This window comes from Natrix helvetica, assembly GCF_964273705.1.
Source record: "Natrix helvetica genome assembly, chromosome: 1".
In the NCBI taxonomy this organism is placed as follows: domain Eukaryota; kingdom Metazoa; phylum Chordata; class Lepidosauria; order Squamata; family Natricidae; genus Natrix; species Natrix helvetica.
In genome coordinates, this window is record NC_138548.1 from 228,877,612 (window position 1) to 228,900,025 (window position 22,414).

The 22,414-nt window shown below is 43.1% G+C and overlaps 1 protein-coding gene across 3 annotated transcripts in view; it reads left to right on the top strand.

Moving 5' to 3' along the window:
- Positions 1 to 22,414, top strand: part of RHBDL3 (rhomboid like 3) — a 144,319-nt gene that overhangs the window by 14,590 nt on the left and 107,315 nt on the right. For 2 of the 3 annotated variants that reach the window (XM_081933435.1, XM_081933437.1), the window contains exon 3: positions 4,307 to 4,330. The exons of the other annotated variant lie outside the window; for it this stretch is intronic. In XM_081933435.1, the coding sequence (XP_081789561.1) occupies positions 4,307 to 4,330 (24 nt within the window). The remainder of the gene's footprint in view (positions 1 to 4,306; positions 4,331 to 22,414) is intronic. 3 annotated transcript variants of the gene reach the window in all.

Consider the following 22,414-nt stretch of genomic DNA (forward strand, 5'->3'; position numbering starts at 1 on the left):
CCGAGAAAGGAAAGTTATTTTGACTATATACCTCTCATACTCCATATAATCCCCCCTCCCATTTTCCCACAGCATTAAATGTGGCAGGCCGGAAGGCCCAATGCGAACGATGGCTTCCAGTTCTGACACTTGGGATGTGTGAAGTAGTAAAGAAAAAAACAACAACTAGCATAGTGAAAGCTGGCAGCACTTTTTGCTAAATAGTGACGGATCCTTTTTCACACTTGGAACTCGCGCTTGCAAAGTTGGTCTGTCACACCTGTAAAAGTGAGATTGCCCTTCATGAGTTTGGCTGGTCTTTTGCATTGGAGCACTGGATGATAGTGAAATTGGAGAAAACCCAGAGCTCTTTCAAGGGCAAAGCATATGTGCTCTGGCATCAAGCAGTGGGCTCTTTCTCACTTACTGCTTTCGTGCTGCATTTGCAGCCACGGCTCATGCAAATTCGGATTCTGACTTTCCCAGAGCCTAAGAATGATGAATTCATTTATTCTATTATAGTCAGCAATCAGATCATGCCAGAGGTCCATTATTGTTTATCCATTATTGATAAACATCTGACCTTCTGTTACTCTTCAGACAACCAGTTCGCGTGAGCAGCGCAGCTCAGCAGGAATTAAGCCCCACGAGGCTTCGATATGACCCTCTTTCAGCTTCTGATTTGGGTCAGTATGTGGGTGTGACTCGCCCATCTCTCTGCTTACTTGACAGACACACCAGCGGAGCCTTTTTCAGGCTGATGCTCTTTGCATGTATTGTAAAGTGGTATGTGCAAGGTTGAAGAAAAGGGGCCAAGCCTTTCTTGGACGGTTTACTATCTGGTTGATAGATTCTACATGGCAGCCAGGATTAGCATCCATATATTTTATTGAAAAGTAGCAGCTTTCTTGCACTTGCACTTGCACTTGGGGCCTACTTCCCTCTACGTTAAATGTTGACAGTATCATGTCTTCCAAGCCCTCAAATGGTGTTTAGTTCATAAGTTGGGAAGTTATAAGTTTAGTTTATAAACTGGAAGAGCCAGTCTGGTCTAGTGGTTAAGGCACCAGGGTAGAAACCAAGACTCTGTGAGTTCTAGACCTACCTGAGGCATGAAAGCAAGCTGGGTGACTTTGGATCAGTCCCATTCTCTCAGCCCAATCCATCCTACAGGGCTGTTGCGAGCATAATAGGAGGCAGAAGCAGTACTAGGTATGATTGCTACCTTAAGTTATTTACAAAAACAATAAAGGCAGAATACAAATAAGTAATTTGCATTTGGCTCTTTATAGGTTTGTACCAGTGAGCCCGTTTTTAATAGCAAAAACAAATGAAGACTGGGAATTGTCAGAGTAGAGACTTGTCCCCATCAAAATACATCTTCTGCAAAACTTTGACTGATGCAGGAAACTTCCCATCTGTCAATTCATTCTAGAAGGGAATGATGGACATGCGAGTGGGATTATATTAAACAGGGCCTCAGGTTGAAGGTTGATATTAAAGATGGTTCCAAGATAGTAAAGAGAGGAATCTATGTAGAAAGCATTAAAGTACCCTCCAAAGTTGTGAGGATTGAATTTCCTCAGAGTTTCAAGAGAATGCAGCTCAAAGTAGAGGATTTTAGAAGCTGGGTCTCAATATACCTGAAAGATTCTGTGTGTGTGTGTGTGTGTGTGTGTGTGTGTGTGTGAGAGAGAGAGAGAGAGAGAGAGAGAGAGAGAGAGAGAGGGAGAGAGAGAAGCACTGATGCAGTTTGTCAAAGTGGTATCCAATTGTATTAACGCTTATGAAATACAGGCAGTTCTTGCCTTATGAATGTAATCGAGTCTGGATTTGCATTCATAAGTCATGGCAGTCATTAAGCAGGTCACCAAATGACCGTGCCAAATTTTACAATGTTTTCTGTGGCAGTCATTAAATGAACCCCTTTTCTTCAATGCATGCGTTTTGCCAGAAAACAGAAGTAAACGCCAAAAACCAGCCAAAATGGCGATAACGTAACTATGGGGTGCTACATACAGCCATAAATTCAAACCAGTTGCCAAGTGTCCAAAATGCGATCATATCAGTGGTGGGATTCAAAAATTTTTACTACCAGTTCTATGGGCGTGGCTTGGTGGGTGTGGCAGGAACAGATTACTGCAAAATCCCCATTCACTGCTGTATCAGCTGGGACTCGGGAGGCAGAGAAGAGATGGGGGCGGGGCCAGTCAGAGGTGGTATTTACGGGTTCTCCAAAGTACTCAAAATTTCCACTACCGGTTCTCCAGAACTGGTCAGAACCTGCTGAATAACCACCTATGCTTCACATGACTATGGGGTGCGAGAGGGGATTGCAGCCATTGTAACTTTGGAACCAAGTCATAAGTAGATCTGGGGAGGTCCATGATAACTTCGAAGAGTTGCTAAGAGAGGACTACCTGTATATCACTGAAGGTTTTGTTTCCCCACCAACCCTATCTTTGGGCATTTTCACCAACGACAATATGGCCTTATGGCCAAAAGTGGTGGTGATAGTAATACTGGCAGCACATAATAATGCCCTACCAGGGAAGTTTTTCAATAAAAGCTGAGCTGTAATATTGCAACCTTGTCTGGCCGCTTTTGGAAGCCCATTAAAGAAAACTGAGAGTGAACGGTAAATCACGGGGAAGATTTACAGCGACAAGTGGAAATTGTATGTAATTGAATATTCACTTAGGGAAGAACTTGATCGTTGCTAATGTGTAAATCCTGGATTCTCCAACCATTTTTTGAAGCAGGCCAATCCCACGTAGCAGATTTGACTGGCAGATGTTGTACGATCTTTTTCTTAGTGTGGCATCTGCTGGTCTTTCTCATTTGTGATGCAAGTTCTTATTGCTATTCCTCCTGCAATCAACGTAGAAGTAGTATTTTAATTATCACCTCCTGAGTCCACGCAACTGTGTAAAAATTGATGAGTTGTGCGTTAGCGCTAGAAAAAAAGAAGAATAAAGAATTGAAAAATGGAAGGGTGAGGTTCCTTCCAAAGCTCTGGAAATATCGCAGAACCAACAGAAGAACATAAAAGAATGGGAAAGAAAGGATTTTGCATTTTCCCCTAACACAGGTAGTCCCTGCTTTATGACTACTTGTTCAGCAGCCATTCAAACAGCACTGAACAAGAGACTCATGGCCGGTCCTCATACTTGCAACCATGATCATGATTCGGGTGCTTGGCAATTGGATCTCAATTATGACAGTCACGGGACTCCAGAATGCCAACAAGCAGTGGGGAAGCTGCCAGGGAGTCTCGAATGATGATCATGTGACAGCACGCTTAATGACTGTGCAGGATTCGCTCAATAACAGCAACCAGAACTACCTCAACTGCTGTCAGAAATCAGCAGTCACATCCCATCGTGCTATATGAGCATGTCATTTAGTGATGGAGTTGCCAATCCCAATTACTATCATTAAGTGAGGACTACCTATTCCTATGTGGAGTTGCCAGTCTTAATTACCACCATTAAGTGAGGACTACCTATACCTATAGGTATAATATCTATACTTCTATGGAGTTGCCAATCTTAATTACCATCATTCAGTGAGGACTACCTATACCCATATGGAGTTAGCAGTCTTAATTGCCATCATTAATTGAGGACTACCTATACCTATGGAGTTGCCAGTCTTAATTAATGTCATTAAGTGAGGACTATCTATACTTCTGGGTCTTTGCACTTCGAGGTTGAAAGATTCTGAAATGTATACCTGAGTGCTGTTACCTCCTCTTGTGGGGTCTGACTTGTAGAACATCTAGGGAGAAACTGTTCATTGTCCCACATTTCTGAGAGGGGAAGGGAGTCGAAAACAGAAGGCCCCATTTGTTGCTATATTGTAGATCACGTAAGGTGATGAGAATTGTCAGATTGCGGGGTGATAGATAGGAATAAATAGCAAGCAAGCAAACAAATTAATAATGATCTTTGCCACGGTGCCCCGACTGAAAGAAACGAAACTCTCTGCAATATATAAATAAACCATTTTTGAAAAGTCAATAAAGCTGTACTGAAATTAACTCTCTGCAGAATACTCTGCAAATGAAAGCCATGCTCTACCAAAAAAAGCTTCTGAATTTGGCTGTGAAGGGGTTTGGGTGTGTGCGGTTTGGGGTGGAAATACATCCCCCACACCAGCCCCAGATTAGACTAAAAGAAGCAGATCTTCCCTTTCCTACATTCCCTATATTGTATTTTGTTTCTTTCAAGCAGAGTGCTGACGTGTGTTGCATTTCCTTGTTCTTAACAATTTCCCCCCCTTTCTCTTTTTTTCTTTCCTTCATGCCTTGCCTCTAACTTCTCAGCACTGGAAAGCTCTCTTTGATCAGGTAGGTGAACAACTTGGAAATGTTTGTTTTAACACCTGTTAAACGTGGGAGCTCAAATGCGTCTCTCCATCAGGGAGGAATCCCTGAGTGTCCTGTGATGTATGACCTTTTGTGCGGTTAGTGCAACCGGTTGAATTTATAGTTATGTCCTGGATTCTTCCTTTACTTTTTACTTCGCTGTGTTTTTGTGTGTCACTTTAATGTTTCCCCTTGTTGACTGAGATTTTCCTTCAGAGCGATGACATTAAAAAGCAAGGAGCTGAATGTGTTCAAGTTTGTTTTGCCTTTCTGTAGAATTCATATTTTTTAGAAGTCCTAGAAGGAAAACTTAAATTCATCCTCCAGGGGTCAGTTTCTTTGGCAAGGCATACTGATACTGAATTAAACTTGACATCATTTAAGAATGTTAGAAAAAGAAGCCAAGAATAAGGACTAATAAAATTTCCATGTTTGAAGTTCCAGTAATATATGAATCAGATCAATATTGGATATTTACACTGATTTAACCAAGCAGGCCACCTGATCACTGATTTCTCTCAATACAGACTTAAGTGTTCAGGTACATCATGCCTAAATATTTTATAGTAGTATGTAAATACTTTCAATCTTATTATCCCATTGTGTGCGGCTGTTGTAGCCTGCCAGTGGCCTGCCAGTGGCCAGCACAGCTGGCAGCAGATTCAGACAATGAGGAGGTTGGAGAGGAACATGGGCCAGTTCTGGAGTCTGGGGAAGGCTCTGATGAGGGCTCTGTGTTGGAGGTAGAGAGGGGGCCAGAGCCGTATGCCTTCAGAGTCAGACATCAGTGAGGCAGACAAACAGCTGGAGTCTGTTCCCAGTGTGTGCATGTGCAGAGTTGCCAGATGAAGGGGACAGCTAAAGAACAGGGGTCGACTTGGGAGTAAGGCCACAGATGGACGATGAATGGCCCCTCCCAGAGGAAATAAAAGAGGAGCAAAAGGGGAGTGGAGTTTGCAGGAGACAATTAGTTTCCTTAATTGGTTTGTGACTCTCCGAGACTCCTTGCCAAGTTTTGCAGATCTCGGCCTGTCAGCTCTCCAAGCCAGATAAGGTCTGTGACTGTAAATCGTCCCTTGAAAGACTTTGTTGGATGTGAATGACAAGAATTCACAATAAATTAATAAAAGGGTTTTTTGTTGGACAGAGTTTGCTTCATGCTCTGGGGAAGCATAGGTCAGAACAGCGGCGGACTGAAGTACAGTTACGGTCAATCTGCACATGTGGAAATGGAAACACCACTCGCAGGGATACAGGTAGTCCTTGACTTACAACAGTTCATTTAGTGACCTTTCAAGGTTCCAATGGCACTGAAAAAGTGACATGACCATTTTCACACTTATGACCTTTGCAGCACCCCTATGATCATGCAATCAATATTCATATGTTTGGCAAGCAACTCATACTTACGACCGTTGGTGTGTCCCAAGGACATGAGATCACCTTTTGCAACCTTTTGACAAGCAAAGTCAATGGGAAAGCCAGATTCACTTAACAACCTTGCTACTGACCTATCATCTGTGGTGATTCATTTAACAGCTGTCGCAAAATGGGGCAAAACTCACTTAACAAATGTCTCACTTAACAACAGAAATTTTGGGCTCAGTAGTGGTCGTAAGTCGAGGACTACCCGTATTATGGTCCCACACAAGACAAGAACCCTGTGATGACAAGCCATGGTTGTTTCATAAACAGGTGGAGCTTGTGACCTGTTCAGGAAGCAGAGTTTTAGAAAGAAGATGCCGGTCAGTGTCTGGGGATTTGGCAGCCTCTGGGGCACCATTTTGAGGTGGGTTGAGGTGGGTCAGAGCCTTTTAGCTCTAATAATAACAAATATCTCTACAACAGGGTGTCACAACCAATTTGGTAAGGGCCCTTATTAATATATCAGTAGCCCTTAAATGTATTTTTGCTGATTAAGTGCAGCAAAGGATCTTGAAACTTGGGTTTTTAAAGGTAACACAGTATAGTTTATCATTTCTCAGGAATATCTGATGCAAACAGGATCTCCCCTGTGCACAGGTAAGCTACAAGTTGGCCTTTAGAATGGATGGAAAAAGCTCTTCTTCTGTGTTTAAGGCCACCGTCCAGTGATTTTGCCCTGTGGCTTGTATATTCCTTCTTTGCATTTATAGATTGCGTGGCGCTTACAGAACGCTACATTTTTACCATGGAGTTGAGACCCCCTTCGAACTAGTAACACAATGCATATGGTGCTTATGAATCTTTTAACACTGATATGTAAAGATACCCAGGTGGGAAAGAGTCGTATTTAAGGTGCAAGTTCTCTCAAGACCCATAGAAGCATCTCAATCAATATTTAGAAGAAACACGAAGCGTATGTATTCTTACACAAAGCTTAGCCACAGACTCACTTGTAGCTAAACAAATCACTATTTCTTTCTGCCGGTGAGCTATTGTTAGTTTATTGGACTTGCTGAAAGGTAGCGTCCATCTATAGATTTCTGAGGTAATTTACTAAGATAGTTCCTCCAAGAAGCTCCTATTGAAGTAGGATGACTAGGCCTAGAGATGGCTTATTATCCTTCCTTAAGTAATCTTTCTGCCAGTGGTGATGAGTGTCTGTTTATAACCTGGTAAGCTGAGCTCTATATTTAGCCCATAAATCTGGTCTGAGCAATAGTCTTCGTGGTGTGCTCTGCATATCTGCTGAGGGGAAGGGAAACATCAGGCAGTCACATTATGGAATGGCCTCTCACCTGTCATGATATGATCGATTATTCCCATTTTTACCAGATACTGGCATTCTTATATAGGAACATTAAGGAAAATATCTTTTCCCTGCTTATAAATCAAGAGGTGGGGAACGATGGCCCCTTTATGACTTGTGGACTACAACTTCCAGAATTCCTGAGCCAGCATGGCTGGCTTAGGAATTCTGGGAGTTGAAGTCCACAATTCATAAAGGGGACATCGTTCCCCACCCCTGTTATAAACACTTATTTCAGTGGTGGGATCCCAAATTTTTTTACTACCGGTCTGTGGGCGTGGCTTGGTGGGTGTGGTGTGGCTTGGTGGGCGTAGCTTGGTGGGCCTGGCAGTGGAAGGATACTGTAAAATCTTCATTCCCACCCCACTCCAGGGGAAGATTACTGCAAAATCCTCATTTCTTCCTGATCAGCTGGGACTCTGGAGGCAGAGAATAGATGGGGGCGGGGCCAGTCAGAGGTGGCATTTACCGGTTCTCCGAATTACTCAAAATTTCTGCCACCAGTTCTCCAGGATTGGTCACAACCTGCTGAATCCCACCTCTGACTTACTTGCTTCATAAGAGAAGGATATTCTTTGCTTCTCCTTGTTCCTCTCAGGATGGGCAGTGATTGTGGTGTCTCTTGTTTGAACAGTTCCTCTATTGAAGAATGCCTGCTTTTTGTGCAGAAGTTCCCAGATTTGACCACTAGTCTCCTCAGACAGAGGGGTCTGAGGAGGGGTTGGCCTCTATCTAAAATCCCGAAGAACTGTTGCCTGATGTAATAAATCAAGGTAGCCACATGGACAAAGTTTCTGCTCATGGTAGCACCTTGTAGAACATGGATGTTTTGGGGGTAAAAAAATAAGCAGACTTGAATATGGTAAATATTTGGACCCAGAAAATTGTCGATTAGTTTAGATTGGAAAAGAAGAAAACTACATAGATATATCAGTAGGAATTGAGCTGGACTTGAGAGAGAGTTTAAAAATCAACTTTGTGGACGAATAGTCAGGTTGGGCAAATGTGACTTCCAACAATCCAGTGAATCCCTTTCTATGTTCAAAGGTAATGCTTGCGTGTTTCCTGTTCCCACCATTGGTATTTCACAATGATAAAGAGAAGTTATGCGTTTCATTTGTGGCCAAAGCCATTTCAGTTGGAAAGAGAGTGAAGTATTAATCTAGTTTGTCTAGCACCGTGATGGGGAACCTATGGCATCCGTGCTACAGATGGCATGCAGAATTCTCTCTACGGGCACGCCAGCTGTCATCCCAGCCCAGATTTTCCGTGCATGCTCAAGCCCCTCCCACTAGCTAGCTGGTCTTCAGGTCTCTGCTGCACATGTGTGTGTGTGGGTGCATGGCCACCTATCGCGCATGCACCGCAGAGACCCATTTTAGCTTCCAGGTTGGTGCAGGAGGACTTCCAGGCCCAAAATGGAGTGCGGCACCCCATTTTGGGCCTGGAGGGCCCCCTGCACCAACCTGGGATCCAAATGGGGCATGAGAGCACCACATGAGGCCTCCCTGTGCTCCGTTTTGGGCCTGGAAAGTCTCCTGCACTAACCTGGAAGCCAAAAATGGGTGAGGGGGACGGGGTGCATGGGCTGGGGAGCGTGCGAGGGGGTTGAGCGTGCATACACGGGGGTGGGGTGCACACAGGGGGGTTCACATGAACATTTGCAGTGGGGCGTGCGTGGATAGTCACACGGACATTGCATTATGGGTGTAGGCGCTAAACCCTAATGTGCAGCTTTGCTATTGGCGACATTGGGAAATATTGAAGGTTCTTATTCTACCAAAGTGGGCGGGAGGGTGAGCAAAATAAATAAATAGAAGAAATAATATGGTGTTGCCACATGAGAGGCTAATACAAATGAGCCACTAACCTCACCTTAAGAACTATAAAGACTTGGTTAGAATGGGCAAAAAGTTAATTGAAGTCTCAGAAGAATTAGCCCCCTTGAGACAGGGGCCCATGCTAAAAATTTAATCTGTCCCTGGGGCATAATTAAGATAGCACATCTCATGAAAATTGAATTTGTACAAAATTTTATTGCCTATGGGCACACCAGACATTCTACTAGATCCTAGAAACCAACTCTGAAAGCCTGCTAGGGATTCATTAGCACAACAAAATATGATTTTGTTATAATTAAAGATCTATTCTGTTTGCAAGCAGATTTTAATATGCCTTTATTTATTCCATTGCTATGACACCACTATAGTTTCATGCTAACTAAGTGTGGCCACGTATGTTATTTCAATCTTTACATAGCCTTGTGAGATTGGTTAGTTAAAATCAGGTGGGATTCAGCCGGATTGAGGCGAGCTGGATGTTAATTTTAATCTGGTTCATCGCACCGGTAGTTACAAGGGCCGGCTGACCCTCCCCTCCCCTCCCAGGAGTCTCCACATGACTCGTTTTGGATGCCAGGTAAGTGCAGGGCCCACGTGAAGGCTCTGGGAGGGCAAAAAATGGGCCTCTGGAGCCCGGGGAAGGCTGTTTTCGCCCTCCCAAAGGCTCAAGGAAAGCCTCCGGAGCCTTGGGAGGGCACAAAATGGGCCTACTGGGAGTACCAGAAGTCCAGAAATGGGTCCGTTTCCGGCCTCCGGAGGGCTTCCAGAGCCCCGTGAGGCCATTTTCGCCTTCCCGGATGCTCGAGAAAAGCCTCCAGAGCCTGGGGAGGGTGAAAACGCCCCCCCCTGCCATGGTGCAGAAAGCTGAATAGGCCACACACCCATGGCCACGCCCACCCAGCAACCGGGCAGAGAACCGGTTGCTAAAATGTTTCAATCCCACCCCTGGTTAAAATGTGACTAATTTGCAATGCAAAGATTGCATAGTAATTTGCATGGCTAAAAAGAAATTTGAACCTAATGTTAAACTAGGCAATTCTATCCCTGTTCCTGAAGTCAAGTAGAGGTATACCAGGAGGTATAACTGAAAATAAGCCATGGGACTCAAACATTTAAGAGCTGGGGTGGTGCAGTGGCTAGAGTGCAGTACTGCAGGCTACTTCTGCTGACTGCTGGCTACTCGCAATTTGGCAATTCGAATCCCACCAGGCTCAAAGTTGACTTAGCCTTCCATCCTTCCGAGGTGGGTAAAATGAGGACCCAGATTGTTGGGAGCAATAGGCTGACTCTGTAAACTGCTTAGAGAGGAATGTAAAGCACTGTGAAGCGGTGTATAAGCCTAAGTGCTTTTCCTATTGCTATTTAAACAAACCACAATCAGCACAATTGTTCAGCAAAGGAGGTACCTGGAGAGGAAGTCCTTTTCATTAAGAAGGGGTTGCTGGCAATTGGAGAAGCATTGCTGAAGAAGTTACTCCATTCAGAGCTAGTAACTCATCTCATCCCATCATCTTGTCTCATCTCATTGTGCATTTCAGAGTTGAGGGGTGCTTCTTCTAGTTCCACAAAGTCCCCCCACCCACTGTCACAAAATAGCGTGGCGAAAATCTCCAGTTCTGTACAATATGCGGGCATACATGAAAAGCTTATTATTGTAGGAGAAAGAGTGGCAGAATCTGGGGGTTGGAGTTAAAAGAGGGATCAGTCTAGAATCCCTACATAGCCACAAGTGGACTAAATTGAATCACTGCCCCCCCCTTGAATTCTGTTGACTCTTTTCTAACTCCAAATATTAATTGAGAAGATTCCTGTGCAGAGGCACGATTAGCAATAGTTTAATTGGACCTTCATGTATGGACCTGGTATTTGTCACATGGAAGCGACCAATATATAGTAATAGCTGTTTGGTCACAATATCTGAACCAACCCTCTAACTTAATAATAAATCAAGAAAACCAACATACTAATTCACTAATCCAGTAGGAAATAGTGTTTAATGATCCAGCTTTTATTCTACCTTCTTTCCCCCACTCACAGTTTCATCTGCTTAATGGAAGGTAATAAGGGTAATGGCATTGCAAAATGTGTTTGTCCTTTTGGGCACTTTTTTTGAGGAAAATCTAAATGTGTAGGATTGCTGTTCAGCTTTTCAATTCCTTTAAAGCAGGGATGTGAAACTCAAGGCCCGCGGGCTGAATCTGGCCCGCAGCATGCTTAGCTCTGGCCTGCAAGGCTGCCCTGGAAACAGAGAAGAACTGGCCCACAGTGCCTCTTACAGTGGAAACGGGAGGGCCGCATGAGTTTTCAGTGGCAGAAGGTTGCAGTCGAAAACGGAGCTCGGGAGACCGTTTTCTCTGGCAGAGCGCTTGGGCCACCACAGGTGCTCCTGACACAAGTGACATCAAGCTGGCCACACCTACCCTGGCCATGCCCCCCCTGCCCGAGGTCAAACACAACCCTGATGTGGCCCTCAATGAAATCGAGTTTGACACCCCTGCTTTAAAAGAACTTTGAAGACAGGCAAACTGGTTTACTCATGGCAGGCAAAGAACCTAAGTAAGGAGTAGGTGGATTGATTGTTCCTCTGCCTAAATATGTTTCTATTCCTTTTCAACGGAGGAAACATACCTGCAATACTTAGTGAGTCAGTCTAACCAAGTGAATCAAAATAGTCTTTCTATCAAGTGGTACCTTCTGGCATCTCCAGGTAAGCTTTCCCCCATTCTTTTTCCATGAGATACTTTTTATTTTATTTGAGGTGCTGAGTGTCAAATCTGGCTCCGTACATAGGAGAGCATGCACTGAATTACTGATCTGTGGTTTTCTCCTCAATTGTACACCAACTACCTCCATTTTGATGACCCTGTAATCTCTTAAATAGGGACATGGTGGCTCAGTAGCTAAGATGCTGAACTTGTCAATCATAAAGGTTGGCAGCTTGGCGATTCAAATTCCTAGTGCCACTTAACAGAGTGAGCTCCCGTTACTTGTCCCAGCTTCTGCCAACCTAGCAGTTCAAAAGCCTGTAAAAAATGCAAGTAGAAAAATAGGGATCAACTTTGGTGGGAAGGTGACAGCGTTCCGTGCGCCTTTGGCTTTTAGTCATGCTGGCCACATGACCACGGAGACGTCTTGGGACAGTGCTACCTCTTCGGCTTTGAAATAGAGATGAACACCGCCCCCTAGAGTCGGGAACGACTAGCACATATGTGCGAGGGGAACCTTTACCTTTAATCTCTTAATTCGGGATTAGAGTGATTGGGTGGAGCGGAGATATTACTGGCCAGATTACTTTCCTGATGCCACACACAGTTCAAATTGTACACCAACCACAAATCTATGAAATACAACAAATGCATGAAGGAGGGTGAAGTTACAGTTGCCGTTTGGTCAGATTGGAGTTGCAGGACCTTGGATAGCACCAGGCAGGCAATCAAGCTTTTCTCCCCCTTGTGCCAGGCTGCCGCTCTGAAGTCCAGAGCCTTAACAATAAGATTATGAAGAATGGGAGAGGTGCTGAAGTAGGGATTATTTGTGGATTTATGAGAGAAGAAGCAGGGAGAGTGGAACATGGATGCAACAAAGCAATAGAAAGCGTTTGTAGGATAAGGCTGGGAGGAAGGATGTTAGGAGCGGGCCCCTACATGCATATTTTGACACGGATGTGCTTGAAAGTGTCAGGCATGGAAGACCAGGTCCATACATGAAGGTTCAATTAAACTGATTTATTGCTGTAGCCTATGCATAATACGCATCTTTTCAACTAACAATCGGCAGCTACTTAGAATTAGTGTTAATGTCATTCAAGGTGGGTTAGACTTAGGTTGCTTGTACGTAGCGACTCTTGACCGATCCTTGTTTTCGTACAGATGTCCCCAGGTTCTGCCACTCCTTCTCCCACAGAAGGGAAATATATGTCTTGGGAGGTGTGCGTAAATGTGAAAGTAAAGAATGGAGGGAACAAGCCTACATATTTTGGGTAGGAATGGGGAAGAGGGAAAGGGGAATTATTTTGTGCAAGGCAAAACTTGTGAGTTCAAAGGAGTGCATCCGTGTTTTGAAACTGAGATGCAACATTTGTCTTACATTCAGTTCTTGGGCCAATTCTTTGTCTATTATTTTGCCCCTGCCCTTCCTTGAAATGAAACTTTTTTTGAATCCCCCATTCCCACCTTGATCTAGTGTGGTTCTTGCACAAAAGCACAGTAGGTTCTTTCCCATCTTCGCGTTTTCACTTTTCAGGGCTGGGAAGTATTATCAAGATAAATCATTTACCCAGAAGCAAATGGAATAGGAATTGCAAGACCGACTTCATATATTTTAAATCCTTCCAAATCCATCTTTCCCAGGAGACATTCACACGTAGAAGATGCTTGCCTTGAGCTGGATGTCTAGTTGCTCTGTTGAAGCTCTTTCCTCACAGTCTGCAGAATGATGCCTGCTCTTTAATGATTCAGAAAGCTGGCTTGAATTTGCTGTTTCTCCCTAGTAATGTCACTTTCTAAGCATGTTTTACTTATGTATCTGAATAGTTGAGCTGATGTTTGGATGTAAAAGGGTCATAGTTCCAATTGTTTCACACCTTGGGAATCTTTATTACATCCCATAACCTTTAAACATAATAAGAGTATTTCCAGAACGAGCTTGCGACCGCCAGCGTGGTATTCTGCAGAGATGATCGATCAGAATCCAGAGTTTGTTCAAACAGCTTTTGGAGATGATGGGAATTGTACTTCAGTACATCTGGAAGGTAATGAGCTAAGAAGAAAGGGACATTCCAGTGAGCCTTCTTTTGAACTCCTAGTGAGTCCAGGTTTCATTTTTACCTTACCCAAGTATTCTGATAGACCTGAGCTTTGGCAGCAGCTTCATGAAAGGAGACTCTCTCTACATTAGGTCTCTTGGGCAGAAGTCAGAATTTTCACATGGCACTATCTTGGATTACAGGGATGCTTAGAATTACTCTTCCGACCCAAAACATTGAAGTAGATCAACCCAGGCCTGTATGGGGTTGGCTAAAATGTTGTCGTTCTCATGCTCTAAAACCTCTTTTTAGTCCTGAGGCTACTTTTGACCTTCTCTTCTATTGTGCTTTTTCTTCTGCACATGGAAAGCAACTGAAGTTATACGTACATTCACAATGCTTTGGCAGTTCTTACTATCTGGGTTGCACAACCAATTACTAGTAGATGGATGAACGTCAGAATGTGGGGCAGATGCTTAATTTGAACTATTTGTCCTTTTGCAGCTTTTTTTTAATGAATGAAACAACTTACATTCATTTAATAGTCCTCTGTTTAGTGCTTCTGATCCAGCCATAGCCACTAACCATTAACCAGGGCCATTGGTTTCCCTCATGGTGGTGAGTTGCTCTCTGAGATTCATTCTATACAACTCAGAACAATTCATAAAACAAAGGCAAAAAACAAACAAGAATACTCTTCTCTTGAAATATGAACAATAAAATAGGTGGAAAACACGTCTTTGAATATTATAGCGATATGAAAGGGGGAAAAAAGTTAAAATAGGGATAGAAAATAGTGGGGGGAAATAATAATTATATATTAATATGTTAAGATATACAAAAGGACAGAAACTTGGTTCAGAAAGTAAGGGTGATAATAAAAGACATGTATAAATAATATGAAACAATGGAAATGTAATATTTAGGAATAATAAAACTATGTTTGTGTGTATTGAAATGTATGTTACCCAGCTACCACACCATTCACACAGTGATATGTATAAATATACAAAATAAAAATTTGATTGAAAAAAAAAAAGAATACCTTTCTCTCCAGCCAATATATCACCCTCCCAGCTTAGCCCCTATTAATGTGTTTTATAAAATTCTTGGACATGGTACCAAGTGCCCTGATGACAATGAGTATCACTTGTTACATATTTCATCCATAGCCTTGTAGTTTCGATGGCCAGGTCGCGATATTTCATTATTTTTTTTCCAGTTCTTTTTCCTTCGACTCTGGCATCTCCAGCGATGTTAATAAACTGTACGCTTCGGCCCTCGCCAACCATGATATCTGCCGTGTGGTGTTCCAAATGACGATCCATCTATATTCCAAAGCCCCAAAGGATGATGATGATGATGGTTATTATTATTACCAATGGTTCCATTGAATTAATTTAACTTTTGTATTTGTTGACTTGTCCTGTGGTGGGTTATCCTGCAGTTAGTTGGCTGTGGCGATTTGGTCGATTCCAGTTTCTGCCTTTTTGTGGCATATTGACTGGAGGAAGGCAGCTTAAGTAAGCAGCTGAATTGTGTAACTCATCTGTTTGCTACTCCTCAGGGTTGGCTAAAAAGTTTCAAGAGCTTTTCTCATTAAAAATATATACATCTGCTTTTCTTCCCACCTCTGAAACGCCGGGAAATAAATCTCACACGAAGGACTGCGAGGCAAGAGCAGAAACAATTGCAGGAGATGTGGCACTGAAATAAACCACACTCCAAGTATTACTTCTGTGTTGTCTTTATTCCCCAGCGTTGCCTTACGTGCAAAGATAGAGGTTTGTGTGTTTCTCAGAAGCACATAATGTTCTGGCAGTGTGCTGACAATCCAGCCAAATATGCCAAGATATTTCTCTCTCCCCCCCCCTCCCCATTTGGTTAGCGCGTAGGCTGTTTCTAATGCATTGCTCAGATCACCACCTCCACCTCCATTAAAGCAAGATTATATTTTAAAACTTAAGCAAAGCTTGGAGGAGGGGAGGAAAAGCTCAGCATCTTTTGGCTGTGTATTGTTATGCAAGTCACCCTGGTGTTTACTGTCTCATTCCTCCTGGCTGCCCTATTGTCCAGGGGAAAATCCAGTCTCTATAGGAACAGAGCCAGCTGGCTGGCTGGTTTAAACAAGGTCCTTCTTTTCTTTGAAGGCTGCTGCCTCTGGGGGCAATAAACCGTCCTGGGATTTGTCAAAAAATCTTCTGATTTCATCCTAACAACCCCATGCTGGGCTAGCAAGATTTCCCTGTGGTTGGACATGACTCTAGAAAGCCTGCGTTTTATTTATAGTCCTGCCTTTTCCTGCTATGCGCAATCTATTAAGATCTATGCCTATATTTGCTGTATTACTGTGGTCAATTAGAGAGGGCAGCCTGCAGCTAATTCACGTATCTGCAATTTCAGCTCTTTCTCTATGGAGGAGGTTAGTTCAGGCCTCTAGCCAATGTCACCTGTCCCTTTACCCGAAGTCTGTAGCATGGAAGGGAAAACGGGAGCAAAAGAAAGAAATATTCTTTCCACTTGTTTTTCGCTCAGCCAGGCGCTCCCAACGCATCCTGCAGTGTCACTGGAGAAAAAGAAGTTATTCGTTCTATGCTTTCAGTGGAGAAAAAAGTTACTCCATGGTGGTGCAGTGATTAGAATGCAGGATAGCAGGCGAACTCTGCCGACGGTCAGCAGTTCGATCCTGACTGGCTTAAGGTTGACTCAGCTTTTGTCCTTCTGAGGACAGTAAAATGAGGACCCAGATTGTTGGGGCCAATATGCAGTGCTGGGGTTCAAATAATTTAACAACCAGTTCTCTGCCCTAATGATTTTTTCCAGCAACCAGTTCACCAAACTGCTCAGAAATCTAACAACCGGTTCTCCCAAAGTGGTGCAAACGGGCTGAATCCCACCACTGGCAATATGTTGACTCTGTAAACCCCTTAGAGAGGGCTGTAAAGCACTATGAAACGGTATGTAAGCCTAAGTGCCATTGCTATTGCTACTCATTCTACACTTTCAAGAAGCAAAAGACAGGCCATTTCTTTTTCCCTGAGATTGAATTCAATCTAAGATGGAGGTCATGATTTGTGATTTGTGGGCCATATCTTTTTTAAAATTTTTAGTAAACAAGATTTGGGGAGGATTTGGGCTTGTGCCCCTTCTCACATTTGTTTGTTTGTGTGTGTGTGTGTGTGTGTGTGTGTGTAATCTGGCAAAAGGAATGTGCTTGCCTATTCTAGCTTTATTCTTGAGCCACTGGAATTTACAGTCTTAACACATGCCCAGAATAAAGGATTGGGGAAGATGGTTTTCAAAATGGAATGAGAATCTTCTTCTGTGTCACTTTTACTTCAGTCCATCTCAAGACCTGTTTAGACCTCTGAGTGCTTGATCTGTGTGATATTAATAATACCATAGTGTAGTTCATTAATTTAGGCTTTCTCCTGCTGTTTTCTCCTGGCAGACCTTTGAACATTTTAAATAAATGTAGCTGAAGATCTGTACATTGGCACTGATTCATTACTTGGTGGTTCAATTCTGTAAAATAGTCATTTTTTGGAGGAAGGGATGAAACAGCTTAAGGAAACTAAATCAAAAGAGAACAGAAGCTTCAATCCCTAATTGAAGCGTAATTGGAAAGTGTGAATCTTTAAAACCCTAGTTAGTGATGCTGGCTCAACACCATAGCCTGGAGCTCAACTAAGTTAACTGTATTTGTTCTGGTTAAAATCAATAGGGCTTGACACAACTAATTAGCCCCACTGATCTCAAAGGAAGATATGGTAGGCTAATTAACAGCTGAGTCCTTCATCATGTCTACTCCAAATAGGCTTATATTTTATTGAATCCAACAAGTCTTACTGCTGGGAATGACTATAACTTCAGCACAGTCTGGATCCAACTTTGCTCCTTCCTTCCTTCCTTCCTCCCTTCCTTCCTTCCTTCCTTCCTTCCTTCCTTCCTTCATTCATTCATTCATTCATTCATTCATTCATTCATTACCTTTACTATTTTTATTAATAACTCAATATACCCATACTCCTTCCTCCTCCTATTTTCCCCATGACAACAATCCTGTGTGGGTTTCCTGCCGAATTGGAACCAAAGGTGGTATTCTACCAGTTTGGACCAGTTCACCCAAACCAGTAGTGGAAATCATGGGTGGGGGGTGGGCCCGCCCCGCTCCGTCCCGCCCCGTCCAGTCCAGCCCAGCCTGGCTCTATGTCGTCCTGTTTAGGTACATTTTTGAGCAAGGTGCATGCACGGAAGACCGAGCACGCATGGACACATTTGCGAACCGGTAGGGAAGGTAAGTGATTGGAACCTAGCATTTTGCTTATGACATGTTGGCTGCACTTTGATATTTGTACCCGAGGTCTTCATGAAAAGATATTGTATTCTCTGAATCCTCAAACATGTACTTTGGAAATTTAGTTTCTCTTCCTACAGAGATCGTTGTTTCCTCAATCCAGGTTGAGCATGAAGGACAGGCTTTACAATATATTTCTGAAGGTGCTCCGTGGTGGTGCTACAGGCATTTATCTCACCCTGTGTCCATTTGGGGGCTACAACTAAAACAGCATGCCACAATTGAGATCTCTATTGTAACACACAAGGATGCTTCTTTATTGTAGTGTCATGACATTGCATATTTCTCTATTCCTGTTCTACATCAGTAGCTATTCTGATGAGTGCATTGTCATGATGTAGAAAGAACATCGGATGGAAGAGAAGGGAATAATTTAAAACAAGGAGGCCCTTCCCAGCATAGCTCAGGGGTTAACTTACAAGCTATATTCCTGTATTATACTAACCTTTAACAGATTTTTTGGGAGGTTGGGCTTAAAGGAGGAGTCGAGAATTAGACAGGCTGCTGTGTCTTAAGGAGGGCAAAACATGATTTAATTTCAATGTATGCAGGTAGTCCTTGACTTACAACAGTTCATTTAGTGACTGAAATTACAACAGCATTGAAAAAAGTGACCCGTGATAGTTTTTCACACTTACGACCATTGCAGCATTCCCTCCCATGGTGATCAAAATTCAGAAGCTTGGCAACTGATTCATACTTATGACAGTTGCATTGTTCCATGGGAATACAATCCCCTTTTGCGACCTTTTGACAAGTCAATGGAGAAGCCAGATTCACTTAACAACCTTGTTACTAAATTAACAACTGCAGACGGGTCGTAGAAGGGGGCAAAACTCACTTAGCAAGTGTCTCACTTAGCAACAGAAAGTTTAGGCTCAATTGTGGTCGTACGTCAAGGACTACCTGTACTCTATTGAGTTGATCGTATTGTGTCAAAACCCAAATACATGTACCCAGCCAGTTATGGTTATGATAATAAGTCAGGACTGAGCCCTTGTTCACGTAATCTACGATCTCAGCTGTCGTTCCAATTTGTAGATTTTCACCTTTGCATTTGGACTTGATGGGCTGGTTTTGTTTCCCCCTGGAATTTGCTAACTCCGGTTGCCATCTCTCTGGGCAGCTCTTATTATGATTATTTTCAGATGGCAACTCTGTAAGACGGTGCCTGGTTTTTTTTAACCTACCTAGTATGTGTACCTCTCAGTGGTTCCTGATGCTGAACCAAGGTCCGGTTGCATTGATTTATAGCATTACTTAGGATGACTTGTGGCCAAAGAAAGTTGCAGTTGAAAGATGCTTGATGACAGCTGATTTATGAGTCCGGGAAAGAATCCTGAAAGGTTTGCTGAGAATTCATTTGCCCCCGGCCTAGTTTGTGATGGCTGCCATTTCTGCTGCTACCTTCCCCTTTATAAGCAGAAGGAGTAATAGAGCTGATAAGCCAAATTAATATATAGGCCTTTTGCAAAGCTAAGTCATAGACAAGGGAGGCACAAAGCTCTCTTCTTGTTGGAAGGGCTGCGCTTGTGAAGATGGGCAGAAAAGAGTGACAGATTATTAGGGGGCTGGAAGCTAAAAGCTATGAAGAAGCAACCCAGAACTAAGGAGACATTTCCTGACAGAACAGTTATCTAGTGGAACGGGTTACCTTCAGAAGTTCTGGGGGCTTCATCATGACAGGTTTCTAAGAAAAGGTAGGACAACAACCATTTGTTGGGATAGCATTTCCTGTTTCAGCAAGTGGTTGGACTAGAAGACCTCCAAGGTCCCTTCCAACTCTGTTATTCTGACAGAAACTAGAACAAGGAAACAGTAACGATGCCTGCATGTCCATTGAACCCCTATTAAAGCTAAATGTTATACTGCCCTCTAAAGCCATCTTATTATTTTCTGACCAAACCAGCGCATTTGCTCTGTATAATAGCCAAATTATTCAAGCCATTTATTTGACAAATAGGTGCCGCATAGGCTTTCTTTACGATTTGTCCAGACCTTTTAAAAAAGCTAGGTAGCAAGGCATTGTCTAGTAGCGGGAACAAAAAAGCAACCTGCAAGCTTTCCCTGACTTTAAACAGTTCATACATAGAATGAAACAGGTGTCTAAGAGCAGCTTCCGTACTTTGTCACATAATGACTTTGCAATTCAGCATTTCCTATCTCCTTTATATGGGACGTGGTGGCTAAGACACTGAGCTTGTCGCCAAAGATTACACAATATTAGATAAACTTTTGATACAGACAGAAAACAGGCTGATCAAAGTGTCGTATAGATTTTTGTTGGAATATAAGCTAGAGGAGGAACATGTCAAAGAAACTATGGTCGCCTGGGCAAAAAATTTCGGTTATAATGTGGAATTGGCTAAGTGGGAAAAACTCTGCATACTTAATCAGAAACTAACAATGGCTACGGCGTATAAAGAAAACCTTTATAAGATGTTCTACAGATGGCATCTCCCCCCCCCAGCACGGCTCTCCAAAATGTTTAAAAATCTGGTCCCAAATTGTTGGAAGTGTAAAAAAACACCAGGCACTTTTTATCATATGTGGTGGACGTGCAATGAGGCAAAAAAATATTGGAAAATGATTCAATCATGGTTAGAACAAATGGTGGGAGACCAAATCTTGTTTAAACCAGAATTTTTTCTCCTAGATATAATACCGGAGGGGTTTAAGAAAGATACACTTTATCTAATTATACATGTACTAATTGCGGCGCGCATAACTTATGCACAATATTGGAAAAAAGAAAATACACCATCAGAGCTAGATATAATCAGAAAAGTGTTGGCCTGTGCGGAAGCCGATAGGCTCGCTCTTGAACTTAAAAATAAAGGGGAATCAGAATATTTTGAAGTCTGGAACAGATTTTATGATTGGTATAAGACAAGGTGACAAGACTGGAACAAACTGTATATATTGTGATTGGACAGAAGGATAGACAATGTATAAAGTAGGCTAATAGTTAATGGTTGAGAATAGCTGTATATATTGTGAATGTATGGTCACTTCGACGTTGCGATACTGCATTGTTTTAAATGTAAAAATAATTAAAAAATATATTTTTAAAAAGACACTGAGCTTGTCGATCAGAAAGGTCGGCAGTTCGGTGGTTCGAATCCCTAGTGCTGCGTAACGGAGTGAGCTCCCATTACTTGTCCAAGCTTCTGCCAACCTAGCAGTATGAAAGCATGTAAAAAATGTAAGTAGAAAAATAGGGACCACCTTTGGTGGGAAGGTAACAGTGTTCCATGCGCCTTGGGCGTTTGGTCATGCCAGCCACATGACCACGGAGACGTCTTCGGTCAGTGCTAGCTCTTCTGCTTTGAAAAGGAGATGAGCACTGCCCCCTAGAGTCAGGAACGACTAGCACATATGTGCGAGGGGAACCTTTACTTTTACCTCTTTTATGTTAGGTTGCTTGGGTTGGATTTTGGACCCGTGATTAAGGCACTAGGCTAGAAATTGGGAGCTCTAGTCCTGCCTTAGCCATGAAAGCTGGGTGACTTTGGGCCACTCGCTCTCTCTCACCCCAACACACCTCACAAGGCTGTTGTGGAGAAAAGAGGAAGAAGATGTGCTTAGATACGTTCGCTATCTTATTTGTAAAAATAATAAAAGGGGGGGATAGAAATAAATACAAATTTAAAAAATAACAAGAAGGGCTGGGATCTGGCATTCCTTTTGGGTCCCTGAAATCTTGGGACAAAGATATGTGGAAAACCCATTGCTGAAGATGTTTTTGAGGGGGGTCTGCAAGTCCAAGTAGATAATATCAGACAAAGAGTCAAATCTGGATTAGGTTATAAATTGCCTCCAGCTATAAAAAGCATTTAGAGTTGCTCTTGAAGGGATTAGGTTGCCCGCCGATGGATCCCTTTCTTGGCCTCTGCCCTCTGGGAAACTGCTGCTTGAAGTCCTGGCAAAAAGTTGCAGGGAAGTGGCCCTATTGTAGGTGGAGAGCCAGGCCCTGCTTCTGAACCTGCCCTTCAGCCTTGTAGCGCGTCTGGCAGGTTCCCAGCTTTGAAAAAGCTCCAAATGAGAGACCACACACCATGCTCCCAGGCAGCCGGACGTTTTCCGCACTGCCGAAAAACAACCTGCATATGCAGCTTGCTAGAACAGTAGATGAAATGCGCGGGAGCTATTGTCTGCCGTCAATCTGGGCTCTTTTACGCTGCTTTGCCAAGTCTGTTACTCAGGGAAAGCCAGTAGGGTAAAACAAAAACAAAACCTCAGTGGCTTAGCCCCAACTGTTACAATCTTTTCTTGTGTCTTGGGTGGATGAACTACATTTTAGTTAGAAGAAGCTTATCGTGAGGGAGGGAAGCATGTGAGGGAAGGCCCGTGGTTGTTGTACCTGGGACCAAAGGATGAAGAGAATTTCTAT